The sequence below is a fragment of the Lissotriton helveticus genome, chromosome 9 (assembly GCF_964261635.1).
Source record: "Lissotriton helveticus chromosome 9, aLisHel1.1, whole genome shotgun sequence".
NCBI lineage: Eukaryota > Metazoa > Chordata > Amphibia > Caudata > Salamandridae > Lissotriton > Lissotriton helveticus.
This window is the reverse complement of record NC_136070.1, coordinates 60389893-60410989: the sequence shown is the minus strand read 5'-3', so window position 1 is coordinate 60410989 and position 21097 is coordinate 60389893. Positions and strand designations below refer to the sequence as shown.

At 46.2% G+C, this 21097-nt stretch overlaps 1 protein-coding gene across 1 annotated transcript in view; it reads right to left on the bottom strand.

The window, feature by feature from the left end:
• The window catches only part of RYR3 (ryanodine receptor 3), a 1933484-nt gene that overhangs the window by 404284 nt on the left and 1508103 nt on the right, over positions 1-21097 (bottom strand). Inside the window, exon 76 of the mRNA XM_078661960.1 lies at positions 11858-11909. Within this exon, the coding sequence (XP_078518086.1) occupies positions 11858-11909 (52 nt within the window). The remainder of the gene's footprint in view (positions 1-11857; positions 11910-21097) is intronic.

Here is a 21097-nt window from a genome sequence, read left to right as displayed (position 1 = left end):
AGGTCAATACAAGATTCAAATCCCACTGAGGCACAATGAAAGGTGAAGGAGGGAACATATTAGTAAGACCCTTCAAAAACCTTAAGACCACAGGAGACTTAAAAAGAGAAGGCTGGTCAGGCAAGCAGAGAAAAGCCGACAGCGCCGACAGGTAACCCTTTACCGTGGCAACCGCCAGACCCTGCCGTGCCAAAGAAAGAGCAAATTGGAGAACATTAGACAAATGGGCCCTCAAAGGATCAACAGACCTTTCCCCACACCACGTGACAAATTTCGACCATCTATAAGAATAGATGGACTTAGTGGAGTCTCGCCTGGCTGACAAGATGACATCCACAACGTCAGGCGGGAGGGAAAAGGAATTCAGGTTGCCCCGCTCAATCTCCAGGCATGAAGGTGCAATGTCTGGAGGTGGGGGTGTAGAACCTGCCCCTCCATCAGAGAGAGGAGGTCTGCCCTGAGAGGGAGACGGAGCGGCGGGTGAGAGGAGAGGTGGAGTAGATCTGTATACCACACCCTTCTTGGCCAATCCGGAGCGACCAATATGACTTGGGCCCGGTCTTGGCGAATCTTCCTCAGAACCCGAGGAATCAAGGGTATGGGGGGAAACGCGTAAAGGAGTTGACCTCTCCAACTCAACTGAAACGCGTCCCCCAAGGCTCCTTGCATCGGATACTGGAGACTGCAGAACGACAGGCAGTGCGCATTCTCGCGAGTGGCAAACAGGTCCACCCGAGGAGTCCCCCACATCTGAAAGATGTCGTGAACCACCTCCGGGTGAAGCCTCCACTCCTGGTCGGCAGAGAACTGCCGACTGAGACTGTCTGCACGAACGTTCAGAACCCCGGCCAGATGATTTGCCATCAGACAAATCTGATGGTCCTGAACCCAGGACCAGAGACGCAGAGCCTCTCTGCAGAGACACTGCGACCCTACTCCTCCCTGCTTGTTGATGTACCACATCGCAGTCGTGTTGTCCGTCAGGACTTGAACCGACTGACCGCGAAGGGAAGGGAGGAAGGCCTTGAGCGCCAAACGTATCGCCCGCAATTCTAGAAGGTTGATGTGAAGCAACCTTTCCTCTGGAGACCAAAGGCCCTTGACCTCCAGATCCCCCAGATGAGCACCCCACCCGAGAGTGGATGCATCCGTTATCACCGTGGCCACCGATGGGGGAAGTTGGAAAGGCTTTCCTTGGGACAGATTGCCTTCCACGCCCCACCAAGACAGATCCGCTGCAGCTTCTCTGGAGATCCTCACTGACTCCCTGAGATCTCCGCTGTGCTGATACCACTGCTTGCGGAGGCACCACTGGAGCGCCCTCATGTGCCAGCGTGCATGGTTGACCAACAGAATGCATGAAGCCATCAGACCGAGCAGGCGAAGGACCTTCAGGACTGGAACGACCGCTCCATTGTAAAACAAAGGAATCATCTCCCGTATGTCGCGAATCCTTTGAGGGGGAGGGAATGCACGACATACGGTTGTGTCCAGTACCGCACCTATGAACAGGTTGCGCTGGGAGGGCACCAGGTGAGACTTGGGTACATTTATTGAAAAACCCAACCTGTACAACAACTGGGTTGTCTCTCGCAGATGATGGAGCACTCTCTCTGACGACTCTGCTTTGATCAGCCAGTCGTCCAAATAAGGGAATACAGGAATCCCTGACCTTCTGAGATGCGCAGCCACCACTGCCATCACCTTGGTGAAGACTCGAGGCGCAGTAGTAAGTCCAAACGGAAGGACCGCAAACTGGTAGTGCTGCGATCCCACCGTAAAACGGAGATACCTCCTGTGCGACTTCAGGATTGGGATGTGAAAGTAAGCATCCTGCAAGTCGAGTGACACCATCCAGTCTTCTTCTTGCAGCGCTTGAAGAACCTGAGCAAGGGTGAGCATCTTGAATTTCTCCTGTTTCAGATAGAGATTCAAGATCCTGAGATCCAGGATTGGACGAAGCCTGCCATCCTTCTTCGGAATCAGGAAATACCGGGAGTAGCATCCCTGACCCCTTTCCTGCTCTGGGACCACCTCTATCGCACCTTTTCTTATCAGAGTCAAAACTTCCTCTTGCAGAAGAGACAGATGCTCCTCGGAGCAATACCCTTGGCAAGGAGGGAAATTGGGAGGGAATTCCCGAAAGGGAAGGGCATACCCATTTTCTACAAGATTGAGAACCCAAAGATCTGACGTAACCGATTCCCAATCCTGTAGAAAATGGGTAAGCCGGCCCCCAACCGGACCCACATGATCCTGAATGTCGGATCTAGGGCTGCTTCTCAGGGGCAGGAGGGTTGGAGGAAGTGGAGGAGGAAGAGATCTGACGTCCACGAGGACGCACTCTTTGCTTTCCCCTGTAAGACCTGTACAAGGAGTTTTGCTGCTGCTGTTGTTGCTGCTGCTGCTGCTGGCCTTGCCGGAAATTCCGAAAGGCAGGGCGGCCAAAACCTCTGAATCTTCTGCCAGTTGAAGAACCTCTCACTTGAAGACCCAAGGATTTAGCAGTCGCCTTGCAATCTTTAAACCTCTCAAGGGCCGCATCAGCCTTCTTCCCAAAAAGGCCTGAACCATCGAAAGGAAGATCTAATAATGTCGCCTGAACATCAGCCGAAAAGTCAGAAGATTTCAACCAGGCAGACCTCCTAGTAGCGACAGCAGTGCCCATAATGCGCGCCACAGAGTCTACAGTATCCAAACCGCTCTGAATGACCTGGCGAGCCGCTGCCTGAGCGTCAGAGATGACTTCCTCAAAATCCTTCCTGCTGTCATCAGGAATTTTTGGAACAAGAACATGTAAAGAGTCCATCAGAGCGTGTAAATATCTCCCCATCAAGCAAGTGGCATTTGATGACTTCAATGCCATACTGGCAGAGGAGAAGGACTTCTTTGCTACCTGATCCTGCTTCTTTGCCTCCTTCTCAAAAGGAACCTGAGGGAAAGCACTAACGTTCTTCTTGGAGCATGCAGCCTGAATGACCAAACTCTCCGGTGAAGGGTGAGAGGTTAAAAAGGCAGGATCATCAGGGGCAACCCTGTATCTTCTGGCTACACTTTTAGAGACAGCTGGAGCCGACAAAGGTTTTTTCCACACCTCTAGAATGGGCTCTGTCAGAGCATCATTGAAAGGAAGAAGAGGTTCCACCACTGAACTCGGAGAATGGAGTACTTCAGTCAGAATATTAGATTTGAATTCTGCTGTAGGCAAAGTCAACTTAAGGAGACTGGCAGCCTTCCTCATAACCAAATGATAGGGTTGAACGTCTTTAGAAGGAGTGCTAGAACCTGATGGTAACTCCCACTCTGGAGAGAAATCCAGGCTTCCTGCTTCTGCCAAATCCTCAAAAGTATCTTCATCCAATTCACCCTCTTCAAGGTCAGATTGTGAATCTAAAAACCTCCTTTCCTCCAGAAGGCGTTGAGCCTCTCTTCTGGATCTCATCTTGACCCGTTTTGCCCTCAGATCCACCATCGGCTCCGACGGATTCGGAATCGACGTCGGGATCGAATCCGCAGGTTCAGAGGGATGTGTTCTAGGCCGACCCGGAGCAGGCGAAGCCGGAACCGGCGTCGACGGCTTCGGTGGAGCCGGAAAATGCCACGGCGGCGTCGGAGCCGGCATGTAAGGCATAAACGGAGCCGGAGGGTAGGAGTGAGGGACTCCTAAGTTAAAAGCCAAAGGACCCATGGGACCCGAAGGTGCACCAGAGGGGTACCACGACCTCGAAAAAACTCCATACATCGCGTTGAGAAACGCAGAAGGGTCCTGGCCTGGGGCAGGAAATGGTGGCTGAAAACCTTCAGGCCTGTCTCGAGGAGCGTTCGGATTCGGCTCACCTAAGGGCTCGGGACCCTCATCCTCAAGAGGCTCCTCCTCATCTCGGACCGGGGACGGCGCCAGAGATGGACTCGGAGCAGGATTCGGAGTCGGAGACGGAGCCGGAGACGGCGCCCGTGACTCAGAAGGGGAGGCCTCACCTTCAGGTTCTGGATCCGAAACATCAACGGTCACCACCTTCGAACGTACCTTCGGTGACCTCGACCTCGATCCCGACTCCTTACCAGAACGACGTCGGGACTCATGTCTCCTCTTCTTATGTTTCCTCTTTTTTGAAACATGATCCGAAGCCGACTTCGAAGACGATCTTCCTCGAGATCCAGACCTGGACCTCGATCTCGACTTCGACCTCGCCCTTCGAGAACGAGACTTCGACGATTTTCCCTTTCCAGCTTTCATCTTAGCCATCAGGAGCTTCGCCTCTCTGTCCCTCAGGGCCTTCGGGTACATCTTTTTACACGAAGAGCAGTCCTCCACATCATGGTCCGAGCTCAAGCACCAGATGCAGTCGCTGTGTGGGTCGGTAATGGACATCATTTTGCCGCATTCTCTGCAGGGCTTGAAGCCGGTCTTTTTCGAAGACATTGTCGAAGAGACAGGATACAGAGACGCAGAAAATGTTAATAATACAGACAACAAAGTATCCGTTGGCTACAGAGATTCCCGATAACCGTTAGCGTCGACGACGCGGAAAAAAGGGAACTGATGTCATCACGCCGGCGTGGGCCTATTATAGGCGTCGGTGACGTCAGCGGAGTCGCGAGCGAGGTCGTGTCTCTATGACGTCAGGTGTCCACGTCGGCGCGAGGCTACGAAAAAAGAATTTCCGAATGTTGCTGACGCAGGGGGGTATTCACAAGGTGAGGAATCCACACGGCAGATGTATCTATCAGAAAGACATTGTTTGTAAATGGCATGCCCATGGTTTTATTTGGGACTTCGGGCCTGTACGAAGCAGCTCTTAACCATCCTTGTTTATGCAAACAATGCGTCCAGCCAGCTGGTTGTCTAAAGCCAGTATTTTATATGTATATTTCTGCATTTGTAAGTGCAGCAGATGCAATCTCTGCCTCGTGGAGAACAATCATCAATTCTAATGTTTTGTCCTGTGGTAGTAGGTCCAGTTACGAGGCTATATTTGATCACATCTGTCTGTCATATCTGCCTATCATTGCTATAGCACTAGCAGCTTTGATAGACAGAGCTGCCATAGTAGAGAATCTTTTGGCTACCATGCCATTTCAGCAGGCCTCTCAAGCAAGTTGTGCTGTACACGGTGCTATGGGGTCTTGGAAAGCCACTGTACCACCTTCAGGATGACTGAGTCTGCAGGGGGGTGACCCAGGGGACAAATCGGTGAATTACCAGGAAATATACGATTCCTAATCTATTCTGGGTACCATCATTGCCGCAGCAGCTGTTGCTTCCATCAATTTTACTCCTTCCTGCCAAATGTGATCCACCAATAGAATCACCTTGACTTATTTCCTAGCTGGTTCCTTGATGTTGTACAGGAATCAGTCAGTCTCACTGACATCAGTGGGCAAGTCAGGTCTCTTTGCTGTCCTATCCATTGGAGTATATACATTGCTGATAACATCTGATGGCAAATCTATAGGTGGAGGTATTGGTGGGCTTGTGATAGCAAGAATGCAATCATCCTACTCTGTCCCTCTTGGTCTATCTGATGGGTTCCTTTACAATGAGGTGGATTTGCTAACAAAGTGGGCACTGTCTATGGTATTTTTAAGCTGTCAGGCCCTTGTACTGTAATGTCGATGGTACAGAGGGACGCTCACTTCAACAACAGGGAATGATTCAAGCATGTGAATCTATGATATATTCAATGCAGGAGAACCTATAATATTGAGAATTATGCAGAGCAGTTATCCTGCTATAATAACAAGGTTTTGGAAGAAGATGGATAAGAATGCTGTTTAGATAATGTGGAACTTCAGTGAAATATTTGGGCTGCATTTTAGAAGAGTACTATAACTTCTTTGCCCCTCATGAATATTGTAAATGATTTGTTAGAGAATGCCTGAATTTCACAGGTTTGTCCATCTTTAATCAAGGCCACTAGTGGAACTGTTTTAAAAGGCTTATACCAAATACTACATCTGTGCATAGGGTTCAGTAGTCCTGAAATTAGTCTAGAAAGGACAGTGTCAATTTTGCGTAGGGTTGCGTTCTAAACCCCCGATTATTCCAGTGGTTTCACTTTATCCCTTAAAAAGGCAGAACACTGTTTTCTAACTGAGTATAAGGAGAGGATACACAAAGCCACCCAAGCACCAGATTACTAACTTGCAAGTTTAATTACCTTGGATTGCTATATTTGGCATTTCTGAATACTTCCCCAGTATCTGGGATTTCTGTGCAGGCTGATAGTAACCACAGGCTGCAGAGTTAAAACGATCTCGTTTTTTATGCAGGTCATGTATCATCTTCAGGCTTTTTTCCTACAATCCAATCGGGGTCGGTCAGTCCTGCCACAGCCTTTAGAATGTGCGTATTTCTTTTTGGTTTCCAAAGAGGAGGTCAGTGTAATTCACATCTCCGTGGTAAGTGGAAGGTTACCTGAGAATCTAAATAAAATAACATTGTCGGAGAGCTATACTTACTGGTATGTGTTTCTCTTCCAGCATTATATTTTATATATTCATACCCGGCCCTGAAAAGAGTAAAAGCAGTACTGTGGAAACTACCTGGGGAGTTATTATGTGTAATGTTATCTAGAATGTATTTGGCGCACAGCTGCATTTAGTGGGGAATCACAGCACTCTCACTGGCCAGTGGGAGATTACCTGTGTGTTTGGCTGGAGAGGTGTGCAGTTGTAGTATATGTGGAGAGAGTGGGCTGAGGTCCTATGAAGAGATTGGTAGCACTGCCACACTGACTTGTGCACCTTGGCATGTATCGCGTCACAATACTGCCCTGTAAACATGAGGCCACACTACAATTTTCCTTTAGAGGTGTATTCCAATTGTAGAAGCTGCTGCTTTTCCAGAGTGGGCTGTGGCTCTACTTAGTAGCGAATCACTGAAAATGAGGCGGCAGAATACTGTTCACTAACCAGGCAGCTATGCCCTGCTTTGGACTGGCTTGGCTTGCTTTGGGAAGTCTGACTTCCTTTCTTTTGTATAAGTAGTACCACAGAGTTCTACTGGCATTAAACATGCCTAACAGCCTGTCCACAGCACACAAAATGGTTGGAAAGTGTATAGTTTATGAATTCGTTTGATTGAGGTGGTAATCTGAAAGCATTTGGGAATTAATTGTGGTTACTTTCTGAATATGAACTTCTATGTCTGTATAAAAAAGCCTCCCGTTTGAGAAAGCCTAAATCATACTCCCACGTCATGCTGATGTTATGCCACCACGGAAGCTACTTTCCTATTAAAGGAACTTGATGTAGCAGGAGTCCAGGGGCTAAGAGTGTTTGCCTGATAGGTTTGCTAGTGTAGGGATGAAGATTGTTTACCCACTGGTTTTGCTAGAGTACCATTAATCTCTCAATGTGGTGCAGTCTTCTGATGAGTAAAAACCGTCTTAACAATGCTTTCAGCCTTTGCTGTTGGCATCATATAAAGCGGGTTTCGTCTGGATGTTTTCTCTTGATGCCGATTGCTACTAAGTGAATAGTCTATAATGGAGATCGCTGGGAGATAAGATTTGCTAAACACGAACTGCGTGGCAGAATCTCTTCTGAAGGACACAGAAAGGTGTACTATGTACAGTTACTAAACACGCCTGTCCCACAATGCGCAGCTCATGTGTCTGAGTCTGTTCAGAATCCCAGACATGAGTGGAATCAATGTAAGTGTGCCAAAAGCAGAGAATCAAAAAAGCTTCTCGCAGGTTTTAAAAAGAGGCACAACTGATAATCAAAGATTGTCTGAAGTTTTTCTGGATCTGACTTGCAAATGTGGTGGTCGTCTGAGTTTTCAGCCAATGAATTACTTAGATTGCTCTTCACTCCTGCAAAGAGAATAATCAGGAGAGAGGATGTGGTGCAACTGCCAGAGCTGGGGACTTTGGGGCATGGAACCAGGTTTTGAGTCAGTGTCGGCTTCTGGGCGGATGGCTTAATCTTCCTGTGCTTACAAAAAATGACTGTGTCCTGTGTAATGTAACTGGTGCTCCTGTAAAGCGCTCCAATACCTTTGGGTTGAGTTTGCGCTATATAAACCTGCAAAAAAAAAGTGCTGGTTCTACTCTGGTAATCATACAGCTGAGAGCCCATATCTACATTGATTGCACTTCCCGGAAATGACCAGGGGACCTTCTGCTTCCTTTTTCTTTCTGCGCTACATTTACATGGTGTTGGCCATTACTATCAGAGCCACCTTGTAATTTATTCGTAAAAAAAAGAAAGCACACTCTATGCTGAACATCTTCAAGAAGACACTCAAGACCAGGCTCTTCAAGATGCTTAACCCCTCCAGCGGCTTGAGACCCTCACGGGTGAGTAGCTCGCTTACAATTCCCCGGATTGATTGATTGATATGCTGAGAGTCAGCAGTTCGATGATGCATATATGAAGTGCCTTCTCCTTTTCTACTCATACATCCTTCATTGATTGTGAACAATTGCTGCCCACCACAGCAGACTTAATACACAGAAAAGGCTTGCTGAAGGAATGTCCTCTGCCCAATAGAGGGACCATGTCAATGATGAATCAAGAAAATCATGTCCTCCCACTCTCTGGTTCCTGTCTGGCATATTAACAAGCTGAAGTAGCGCCGCTTTCTCGGCACAATTCGCAGAGAAAGCGGCGATACTTCCAGCGCCCTATTAACAAGGGCATTGCAACGCCTGCCTCAAGCCCACTTTGCATGTCAGCGAGAAACATCGCTAATGACATGCAAAGTGGGCGTTCCCACGTCCAACCACATGTAAAATATGGTTGGAGGTGGGAACACCCTATCACCAAGGCAGGCGTTGGGAGGAAAAGACCTGCGATAAACTAGTTTATCGCAGGTCTCCAACGCCTGCTCTGACCAGGCGTTAGGCATTGTTAACATAGGGGTGTGGATCATAAAGCTGAATCCACCCCCCCATATTATCAAGGCACACATTAGCGCGTGAAAACAACGCTTGTTTTCACGCGCTAATGTTCACTATCGCCGGCTACCGCAGGATTTACTATCGCCTACGTGTTGCACGTTGATAATAACGCGCTAACACGGCGAAAAAATACGGCGATAGTCGGCGATAGTGAAATGTGCGATGTGCGTTTTTTAACGCACGTCTTGTTAATATGCCCCTTAATTCGGTTGATGAACCATCCAGACCTTTAGGCCCAGACTGACAAAGGTTTTGCGTTACTTTTTCAACGCAGACTCTATGCAAAATCAATTTGGGGATTTACAAACCAACGTAAATTGGTATTTGCCTAGGTTTGTAAGAAAAAGTACTGCAAACCTGCACAAAATGCTGCTTTACATTACTCTGTGTCAAGGCGAACATTCCATGGGGGTACATGGGCATTCACACAGTAGTGTAACAAAAGCCTCAGCATCCTCCACGATGCAGGGAGGACCTGGAGACCCAGGGGCACCCCTCAGGCACTGTGCAAGATGGCGGGCCCTGGCCTGAGAGCTCCTGACTGGGTCTGGAGCGTTTGGGGGGCTCCATGTACTTTGCAGGGGGGCTTCCTCAAGTTTGGTCACACCACTGCATTCCCATGCAACTCTCATGGTTTTTGATACAAAACCCTGTCTATTAACAATAGTAGACAGAGTTTATGTAGATGTGGTGCTGTCCTCTCTCCCTCTTACGCAATGCAGTTAACATAGCAACTTTGGGTGCTGCGCTGCTGTGCACGAGAGTTTTGTAAAACTGGCGGGTAGTTTGTAAATGAATGCAAGTGATACATGGTGAAATCTTTTGTCATGGGCCATTTGTAGTCTTATTGAATGCAAATGCATACCCAGAACGCTGTTTGTCGTCGATGAAGCGACAGCATATTGCCTTTTGAGGCCTGTTACTTTGCAGATGTTTGATATCATAAACTGCCCGTGCATTGAGACAAGAAAGTAACATTGTCTCTAATTCATAGAGAATCCCAAAATGGAGGTAAGTGGAACTGGCCTTTGGAAAGATGCAGCTGGAAATTGCCAATTGTACCCGCAAGGGTGAAAAAGCGTATCATCCCTTCCTTTATTTGAGAAACGCCATATAGATAATTACAGCTCCTCCAGGCTAGATTTTAAAGGGCATTTCCCTGTTAGGAAAGGAATAATCCCGTACAAGGTATTTGTTTGAACTCGTGTGTGGGTGTGCATTACATCGATATTAATCTAATACTCACTTGCCAGAAGTTGGTGATTAGCACTTTAGAACCAACTATGCAAACCTTCCTCTGTCCAGGACGTAAATGGTAGGGAGAGGGGATTTCTTTCAATGCCAAGCTTGCTATGGAATCCAGGGGCCTCATTTATGAAAAGTGACGCATCGCTGCGTGAAAACAGCGATGCGACACTTTTCACTGCGCACTCGTTGCGACACCAATGATGCCTCATATTTAATGTATGACGCATCATGTCGCAAGGACTTAAAGATACGTCAGTATTTCTGACGTATCTGTAAGCGCAAAATTAACGCATTGCTGGCGTGTGTCACAAAAGTGACGCAACTCCAGCAATGCGTCCTTTCACATGGGGAAAGCCCCATGTGAAAGGGCTTGCATCAGTCTTACGCCTGCTGTGAGGCAGGCGCAAGATTCTGACGCAACAGCGTCCTAAAAGTGACGCAGTGAAATCTCATAGATTTCACTGCGTCCCTATTACGAGGCTTTTTGCGGGGGAACGCCCTCTCTGCATACATTATACCTGACGCAGGTATAATGTGGCGCAAGGGTTTAATAAGTGACGCATCTACCTAGATGCGTCACTTTTTAAATATGGCACAACAAGGCGCATGTTTTACACCGCCGATGCGTCACAAAAAGTGACGCATCAGCAGCGCAAAACTGACGCAGGGCCTAATAAATGAGGCCCCAGCAGCGCAAAACTGACGCAGGGCCTCATAAATGAGGCCCCAGGACCTTTGTGGCCACTTTTGCATCTCTGAAAGGGTCTATAATGGTTATGACCTCATTGGCTCCAAGTATAAAAGTCGAGGGGTAGCCTCTATATAGATTTGCACATCACTTCCAGAATGGGCCTACTGACTTCAGTGCGGAGCAGCACGTCGGCACCTGATGGCCCCGAGGTACTGCTGAAAAGTTTCCAGATCTAGCCTAATGCCTGGGAAGTATTCAAAATATGAGGATGCTGTGGTTAGAAGTCTGTCTGTAAGAAAGATACTCTTAGGCTGGGTAAAAGGAAGGACAAAAAGGCTCATTGATTAGAGATCATCTTGCATTACTGGGAGTAGGCTGTCGGTGCCATGGGTTTTGGAATGCGAGCCCCTCAGAAGTCCACAGGTACGTTCTTTCATGCCTCCCTTACATTCCAACACACAGACCCTTTGTTTGCTCTCAGCATTGTTTGTACACTGGCCGGTTTAATAAGACAAACTTGAACACAAATTGGTTCACAACGTGTTCTAGGATCCTTTCTCTCCCTAAGGAACAATTCTACAGAATAATACTCCGTGGATAACACACGATAAGGGGAACCCTTTGCAAATTTTAACTCCTACTGTTGTACACAGCAGTATTACAAAAAATAAAGAAAATTTACTTTGTACCTCTTTAGGTGTTTATAGAATGGGGAATGGACAAACGGGTGCTGCCTCAAGCACAGCGCCAGTGTAGTCAAATCAAGTTTCTCTAATCCTAAGTCTATGAGAAACACAAATTGAGCAAAATCAATTTGCTTCCTTTTTGGCTCGGTGCAAATTGTAGGCTAGATTGCCCTTATGATAGCCTTGCGCGTCAGGTTGCGGATTTTTCTGAGACTTCTCCCATCAATCCCTCCGTTCAGCACACGACCCATCACTCACTCTCTATATTCCCCTATCCCGTCCTCTCTCACCATGGTTCGCCAGTACTTCCCTACTTTGCTCACCTTCGCCATCATGGCGGAGTAGGCTGTGTACAAAGGGTCATCTTCCAGTTTGCTGAGGGTAGAAAATAAGGTAAAAGTTACACTGTCACCGTATCAGTTCTTTCAAACACAACATGTTTAAGATGAAACAAAGACATACACATCTCTTAAATGAAGTGCAATCCTGTGCGGACAAAGTGTGCTCTTGCACCTGATAGGTGAGATGCAGGTACAAAGGCTGCACTTGCTTTAACACACCCGTGATTGCACAACCGAGGGAAGGGTTCTCGGCACAATGTTGAAATTCGGAGCCCTCGTTTACTAAAGTTGTATGCTTGCACTCTCACAATGATGCAACACAAAACACGTAGGGCCCAGTTCACAGAATGAACTTAAGACTTAATCCTGAACTTACAACTATTTTGGTATTCACAGAATGCACTTACTACTTTTGGCATTCACAGAATGCACTTACTACTTTTGGTATTCACAGAATGAACGTGCTACTTTTGGTATTCACAGAAGTTAGGATTTTGTCTTAAGTTTGTCTTAAGACAAACTTAAGACAGACTTAATTTGGGATGTTGTCTTAAGACTATCTTAAGTCTGCTTAAGTCTGTCTTAAGTCAGTCTTAAGTTTGTCTTAAGTCTGCTTAAGTCTGTCTTAAGTCAGTCTTAAGTTTGTCTTAAGTCTGTCTTAAGTCTGTCTTAAGTCTGTCTTAAATCTGTCTTAAATCTGTCTTAAATCTGTCTTAAGTTTGTCTTAAGTTTGTCTTAAGATAAAATCCTAACTTCTGTGAATACCAAAAGTAGTACGTTCATTCTGTGAATGCCAAAAGTAGTAAGTGCATTCTGTGAATACCAAAATAGTAGTAAGTTTAGGATGGAGTCTTAAATTCATTCTGTGAATCGGGCCCGTACTTACTATTCTATAGACCTGGATGGTCGACGCTAAACTGTGTTGAGCTGCGCAAGTAAGCACTTAAGTAAACTTAAGTAAGCGAGGGCCGTGGTGATAGCACATCAGAGCGCAAAACTCAGCTTCTAATCCCCTTGTCGCACATTCTCCTACAATTCAAATAAGGTCGACCAACCAGCATTGCCCCAAAGCACTATCCAGGCACCAAGCCCATTCCATCTTTGGCAGCTTGGCATAGACCATAACAAGTCTGCCGGCCTTGGGAGTTCATTTCACTCACCCACGCAAAGTAAAATGACGAGGATTGTGATGTGGAGCTACACCGTCTATTTCCACCCCGCATCTTTGTTCACTTTTCCATCTGTCTCCAAACCCAGTCACTCATGAAGTGAATCAATCAAGCAGACAATGATTATGTTAATGAAGTTTCATCCTCGCGGAAACATTTTTCCACGTACTTGTCATTAAATCACTGTACGTGAAATGTGGTGTCATGAAGCTTTTACACAAAAACAAAGAATAAACGGCACCTACCTGTCAAGTGTTATTCAAGTGCTCATCATGCCAGCCTCCGGGGGGTTTGAACAAAAGAATAAATGAATGATACGTTAACTGAGCCTGGCAGCGGCTTCTCTGACGGGCAGTATCTTTCAGGACAGTTCTCGTTTTAGAAGGATCCCTAGACATCAGATTTGATCAAGTAGATTCTGAATCAATTCACCCACTGGTGCCAGGGGGTGAAAGCTGCAGATTCATAAGCGTCACCATCAGAAGAGATGCAGCTACTCCACAAAGGCACCAACCATGCAGGTGGAGCTGGGTGCCCACCCAATTTTTCACTCCACTGAGCCCGGGACAAAAGCACGGGGGCAACAAATAAAAAACACAGAAAAAACATTACCAAAGAAGGTCTACATCCTCAGAAGAGGAGGGGTGCAACGGCGATGAGGAAGCTTTTAGAAGATATAGTAGTCATGATAAAAAAAGTGTTGCCAAAAGTAAGTAACCAAGGGTCTATTCAGACCCTAGTGGTCTGCACTCCGTTCCGCCAGGGTAACCGAGGGATGTACCCTGCTGCTCCAGTGGCATATTTAGAGATCTCCACCTGCCTAGTGAAAATCTCTCTGCTTCAGGGGAGGTGTCACCATAGTGGCTTCACGTATGGCACTACAGCTTTGTGTTGGGTCACTGTTGTGGTTTCCTGTTCAGGACTGGCCGGATTATTTTTGCTGTTGTTTTCCCATGGTCCAGCCCAGGCCGGCTAAGTGCATACTTATGAGCAACTGGGCCAAATATCCCCTCTGAATGTCCTACATTGCTGGCTGATCCAAGCTGCTGGGGGTGCCAGACCCAAGCCTCATACAACAGCCCTTCTCTGTTTCAATCATTCTCATGCGCTGTGAAGCTTCTTCCTAAAGAGTTCCCCACTGTCTAAAAGCATGTCCTCCCCATAGAACCCCGAAGACCTCTCTGCACCTCTATGGATGGTCACATCTCTACCCATTGGCCAAGTGGCTGAATCCACCGCCTCAAGATCAGTGGCGAACACTTGTGATGGTGCAGCACAAGAATAGCGCAGTCCAAATATTGCCTGATAATAACATTGTGTGCAAAATATCCCATTAACGTTAAAAATAGAAAATCCACATTGCCGTGGGAAATAGTTTTGTGAATGATATTTAGGACGTGACGCGCCCACCTATCTCAGCTTCGCTGCAAACGTGGGGCTTGCACATGGTGGACAGACTCCAGTCTTGGCAAACGGCCAGTGATGAAGACATTCGTCCCTATAGTATTCATAAGTTTTCATGACCTCTTAGCTGTATGGACAGAGAGTCATTAGGGAAGCACTTCTGTAAAGATGTGTGAATTGCCGGGCTCTCTGGAGGCAGATGAGCAGTCCGAAGCTTGGACCGAGGGTCCGCTGGTGTTTATTTTCCGTCTGCCTGGCTCTGGACAGTGGAAGCAAAGTGGGGCTCCCCCTCCTGCTGCCATGGTAGGCTCCACCAGGGCGTCATTACAGGGCAGCGAGTGCTCAGCAGGTGGTTCAACAAATGAGACATCCTTTCTTCGGATGACACTCACAGATCCATTGTCTCGGTTGATCCCTTGATGTCTCCTGCAAAGGTGCACACAGGTGAGGCTGAAGCATAGGTTGGTTTGAAGCAACCACCCGCTCTGCACTTTAGATACCGGTAACAAGCTATGAGCTACATTCATGTAAGAGGGCATTGATCTTTGAACTATCGCCTTCATAGTATCCTGGGCATAGCTCAGATAACTCCCCAACATCCGATTTCCAGCCAAACAATGCCTAAAAACAGGATACTGCTCACGAGTTGTGACCTTCTGTTCTCCACTGTTCCTCATCGAAGACAAACTCAGCCACCGTATCTGCACTGCCTTAAAAATAAGATTCGAAACGGAGTTCAGCAGATCCCACGGAGTTGGAACCAAAGGCATCTGCCTAGCTGGCATCAGAACCTACCCAGAGCGGTGTCTCAGGTGAAAAGGACCCAGTAGGAGTGCATGGAGTCTGACGACAGCCAATTAGTGTAAACAAATTCACCGATGGAGCCATTGACGGTAAGTGACACTGTCAGGCGAACATTCTGTGGTGGAAAATTGTGGGTACTAAAGTGCCAGGTGGGGATTACACCAAGGATTGTCCTGGATCTAAAATTAGAATATATAAAAGCCATCAAAGTAAATGGAGTCTGTATTTTGTGGATGGTCAACTGCGGATATTCAGGAACCCAACTCAAAAGAGCCCAGAAATAAGGACTGACATAAGAAGCTGCCTACAAAAGGAGTTCTGTTGTGCTGCTTAGATTGTGTGTCCACCTCTTGAGGTATCATTAAAGGGTCTAGTTACAGGGAACAGAGGATTGTTCGGGAAGACACGTTAGGATCATGAAAAATAGTAGGATTTTTTAACTGACTCCTACCACGTCTAATTATATGAAACTAGTGTAAGCTGGAGGACACAACGTTATACTGAACAACCTCTACATGTGACCACAAGCTGATCACCCTAATAAGAAGTATACCGAGGGTGGGGTAACAAGATGTGAAGGTGCTCAAATGTGAGGGGTAATCTTAAAATCAGAATTAAAGAGCCACACGCACTCTTCGACCGGGCTCAGCATGATTCATCGCTTACTACTGAACACCCCTGCAAAGACCACAGAACCAGTGGTCGAACAACAGTGTTTGGGACACTCTCGATGTGCTGTGAGGAACGGCCTGACTGACAGTGCCTGGGTGCAGTCAAGGAGGTAGGGATGGAAGCTCATTCTTTGGATACTGAGGAATGCCATACATAGGTCTGCTGTAGAATTCATTAATGTTCAAAAGAAAAACAGGATCACACTCACTCAGTTTTATGTCTTAGTGAAAGCCAATGCGGAAAGCTACAGTGACTTGGAATTGCTCTGGGGCCGAAGAAGGTTTGGGGCCACATTTGATCGGAGATGTTACAGCCCTCAGTGTCGGGTGCAAGGCACCCCAGAACCCAAAGTCAAGAGTTGTGAGGGCCTGTCCCAAACACAGCTCACTTCCAGAGCTCACACTGTGGAAACCCTGCTGACCTAGCAGGCAAAACGTTAAAGTAATTCGGAGAAAAGCAAAGTGGAAATGTTTTGTGAAAAAACGGAATCCAGTTTCTGTCACGCTGGGAAAAAATAGTGACTGATGCAAAGGGACAGGACGCATAGTGGTGAAATCAGGGGCTCTGTTGTTGGTACCAATATTGCACGGCTTGGCCCGAGATTGGCGAACTTCATCGGGGTACTTCAGACAGCAGACACATGCAGGAGGAGGTTTGCATTAGAAAGAACTGCTGATTTTTAAATTACTAGCTGAAAATGTGGTGCACTGAGCCTAGCTAGCAGGGCAATGGTAAAATGAAACCAAGCATTCTATGCTTGCTCTTCAAACGATGCAACCTGCTTATAGAAAAAAATATATACTCAAGCCAATATGTCTGCCCTTGGCAAACTGGTGCAAGGGTTGTTATGTTTTTATTACAAGCACATGCCAGGAAGATAAACAAAAGAAGCCATGACCTAAACGTATGCTTGTTGTAAAAAATATAATAAAAACAAATCACCACAACATATCATTTTAATGCAAGAGTACGGGGGGCTTCTTCACAGGCGGGTGTATATATAGAAGAGTCAAGTACAAACAATATTTGTTGGGTAACAGAATCCAACCCGACTTGACTCCAATCTGCCGACACCAGTACCCTCTGGTGTTATTATTTCTACAGCTCAATATAGATGAGGACAGTATATAACAAATCACTTTATAGTTTCATTGATCATTTAAAGTCCATTTTACCACGCTAACCAATTGTCATTTCCATTCCTTTTTTTTATATTTCTTCTTCTTTCATAAAAATATTGATTTTATCTCAATTGGATTATTTTATATCTTCCTCGGTTACGTTATTTTTGGCTAAACTCTCATCAAATTTTTATCTACAGTTGACTCGTGTTTCGCTGTCACCCATTTTTCGAGGAGTACAAGACCGTGTTCACAAGGAACTCATTTAAACTGAACAATATACAGTCCGCAACTAAAGTTGTTGTTCTGATTTAATCATAGTCAGGATTATTTTGATTCATTAATGACCTTACATTGAGTCACAGTATTAATCAAAGCATTAGTATTCCGAAGCAGGTAATTTTATTTTGCAATTTTGGTCTGTATCACAGACGTATTATTTAAACATGAATATGGAAATATTTTACACAATAAGAAATTTATATTTTTCACATTTAAAGTGATATTGTGACCCCAAGTGTAGTGACCATTACCTATTTCAGTGAGTATTGTGTGACAGGGTGGGAAAAATTATCTCCTGTGCATCCCTGATCAATCAACATACTGGATCCTACATGGACACGTGTATGTGCTATACTGGTAAGATACGACTACAAACCTTAATAAGCCGAATTCCTTCTCAATCTCATGTTTAATTACCATCACAGTTATACCCTTTGCACTGCTTAGTCCCCAGATGAACAGTCCTGATGAGACCCTGTATCTAGAGAGGGTCGAAACGCCGTCAACAACATACAAAAGGGACAGCTTGGATTAAATTATCATATATTGCGTCCTTTTCTTTTCCTTTTTAAAAAAAAAAAAAACTCACCAATAACCGTCTCATTTTTCCCAAACTGTCACACAATACTCACTCAAATAGGTTATGGTCACTACGCTTGGGGTCAGAATATCACTTTAAATGTGAAAAATATAAGTTTCTTATTGTGTAAAATATTTCCATATTCATGTTTAAATAATACGTCTGTGATACAGACCACGATTGCAAAATAAAATTACCTGCTTCGGCTGAAGTTAGGTAGACTCTAATGAAAAGTTTTTTGTGGGCCTTTTAAGGAATACTAATGCTCACTGTGTAAGGTCATTAATGAATCAAAATAATCCTATGATTAAATCAGAGCAACAGCTTTAGTTGCGGACTGTATATTGTTCAGTTTAAATGAGTTCCTTGTGAACACTGTCTTGTACTCCTGTACTTACCCAGCTCACAGGGACGTATGGGTTGCTCTTGTAATCTAAAATACCCATTATTTAAGGCTTACATACGTTTCTAGATTCTTATGGCGGCGTGAAAGGCACCCCCCCCCCAACGACCCCACCCCCAGAGTTCCGTCATTTGACAGAAAGCTCATCAAGAGTTTTTGGCATTATGTAAATCAGCAAACTGCTCTCTGTTCCCATATGCTGATAACAAACATGGCTGCCGCTGATGTCCTAGAAATCTCACAGGTAAGTTCTAAAAGAGAAGGCCCATCTCCTTCAGAGAGTGCATTGGATGGGACTCACCGCGACTCTGTTCTCCTACATATAGGATATGCAGGTCATACTCTGATATGTTCCCTTGGTGCTCTGAAACAGCTCCATTGTTTTACTTGTGAGAACATGGAGCACATAAATATCATAGTGTCAACATTTCGCATCCAGAATATGGACTCCAAAAATATCAAAATATTGCGAAAGTAAGTTTACAAAGGTAAATACAGATTAAAACTTGTAGCTCCACACTGTACCTTTAGATGAATGTACTTACATGTATGATATTCTGGGAGTCTATGTTCAGGCGATGATATTTTGGTAGCATGATATTTACAACGGCATATTCTGGCATTCTAGAGTAATGACACCCAGGCCTTTCTCAAGAGAGTCGCTTAAGTCTTCCTTTTCATCTTTTACGACGACTAAAATATTTGAATATTTTACTAGACTGAGACCTCAAGATAACATATCTTCAGCAGTAAAGTAAATAAACTGGTCCAGCACTACAATAGCACCGCCGTTCGAAGTGCTGAATCTTCTGGCATCACGGCAGACGTCTCTGTCTGTATTACATATTGCAACAGCTGGTTCTGTCCATATTACAGCAGCCACTTCTGTATGTGTTATACATAGCAGCAGCCCTTGTTTGCCAAGGCGCAGGGCCTCTCCGTTTTAGAGCAGCCGGCTCTCTTCATGGCATGGGAATTCATGCTACCACAGCTGCCTCTTCTCAAGGTGAGGAGCCTGTCAAACTCACAGCAGCTGCCTCTGCCCAAGATGCTGAGCCTGTCAGTATCAAAGCAGCTGCCTCTGCCCAAGATGCTGAGCCTGTCAGTATCAAAGCAGCGGCCTCTGCCCAAGATGCTGAGCCTGTCAGTATCAAAGCAGCTGCCTCTGCCCAAGATGCTGAGCCTGTCAGTATCACAGCAGCTGCCTCTGCCCAAGAAGCTGAGCCTGTCAGTATCACAGCAGCTGCCTCTGTCCAAGATGCTGAGCCTGTCAGTATCACAGCAGCTGCCTTTGCCCAAGATGCTGAGCCTGTCAGTATCACAGCAGCTGCCTCTGTCCAAGATGCTGAGCCTGTCAGTATCACAGCACCTGCCTCTACCTAAGATGCTGATACTGTCAGTGTCAGAATCACAGCACCTGCCTCTGCTTAAGATGCTGATACTGTCAGTAACAGAATCACAGCACCTGCCTCTGCTTAAGATGCTGAGCCTGTCAGTAACAGAGCAGCTGTCTCTGTCCAAGATGCTGAGCCTGTCAGTAACAGAGCAGCTGCCTGTCAAAGGTGCTGAGCCTGTCAGTATCACAGCAGCTGCCTCTGTCCTTGGTGGTGTTCCGACAGTATGAGAGAAGCTGCCCCTGTCCAATGTGCTGAACATGTCAGTATCACAGCAGCTGCCTCTGCCTGAGGTGCTGAGCCTGTCAGTATCAGAGCAGCTTCCTCTGTCCGAGGTAATGAGACTGTCAGTATCACAGCAGCTGCCTCTGCCCGAGTTGCTGAGCCTGTCAGTAACAGAGCAGCTTCCTCTGTCGAAGGTAATGAGTCTGTCAGTATCACAGCAGCTGCATCTGCCCAAGGTGCTGAGCCTGTCAGTATCACAGCACCTGCCAAGCCTGTCAGTATCACAGCAGCTTCCTCTGCCCAAGGTTCAGGTGTTTTTTAGCATTACGGCAGCTGGCTCTGTCCATGGCACTGATTCTTACTTCACCTGTCTCTCGTCAAGGAGACTAAACCTTCAGTTTCATAGCGTAGCAGCCACCTCGGTCTAAGGTGCTGAGCCTTTCAGTTCCAGGCCAGTCACCTCTGTCCAATTTTGGAGTGTGTCAGTATCATACAGGCCTTTACGGTTCTTCATACCAAATCCTTCGTTTTCAAAGTAGATGCCTCTTTCCAAGGTGCTGAGCCTGCCAGTATCAGAGCAGATGCCTCTTTCAGCAGACACTTCTATCCAAGGTGCCGAGCCTGTCAGTATCATAGCAGCGCACTCTGTCCAAAGGTCTGACCCTGTCATATTACAACAGCTGCCTCTGTCTAAGGTATTGAACCTGCCATATTACAAAATAGGTGCTGAGCCTGTCAGTATCACAGCAACTCACTCCGTCCAAGGTGCTGAGCCTGTCAGTATCAGAGCAAATGCCTCTTTCAGCAGATACATTTATCCAAGGTGTTGAGCCTGTCAGCATGACAACACACACCTCAGTCCAAGATGCAGAACTTTTCAGTATCTCAGCAGCGGACTCTGTCCAAGGTGCTGAGCCTTTCATTTACAGCAGGTGCCTCCATTTAAGGAGATAAACCCTTCAGCATCACAGCAACCACTTCTATCAAATGTATTGAGCCTGTCATTATAGCATTAGCTGCCTCTGTCTAAGGTGCTGAACTTGTCATATTACAGCAGCTAACTCTGTCCAAGGTGCTAAGACAGTTAGTATCGCAAGCTGAATATCAGAGCAGCTGACTCTGTTCAAGGAACTGAAACTGTTATATTATAGTGGTTGTCCCCGTCTAA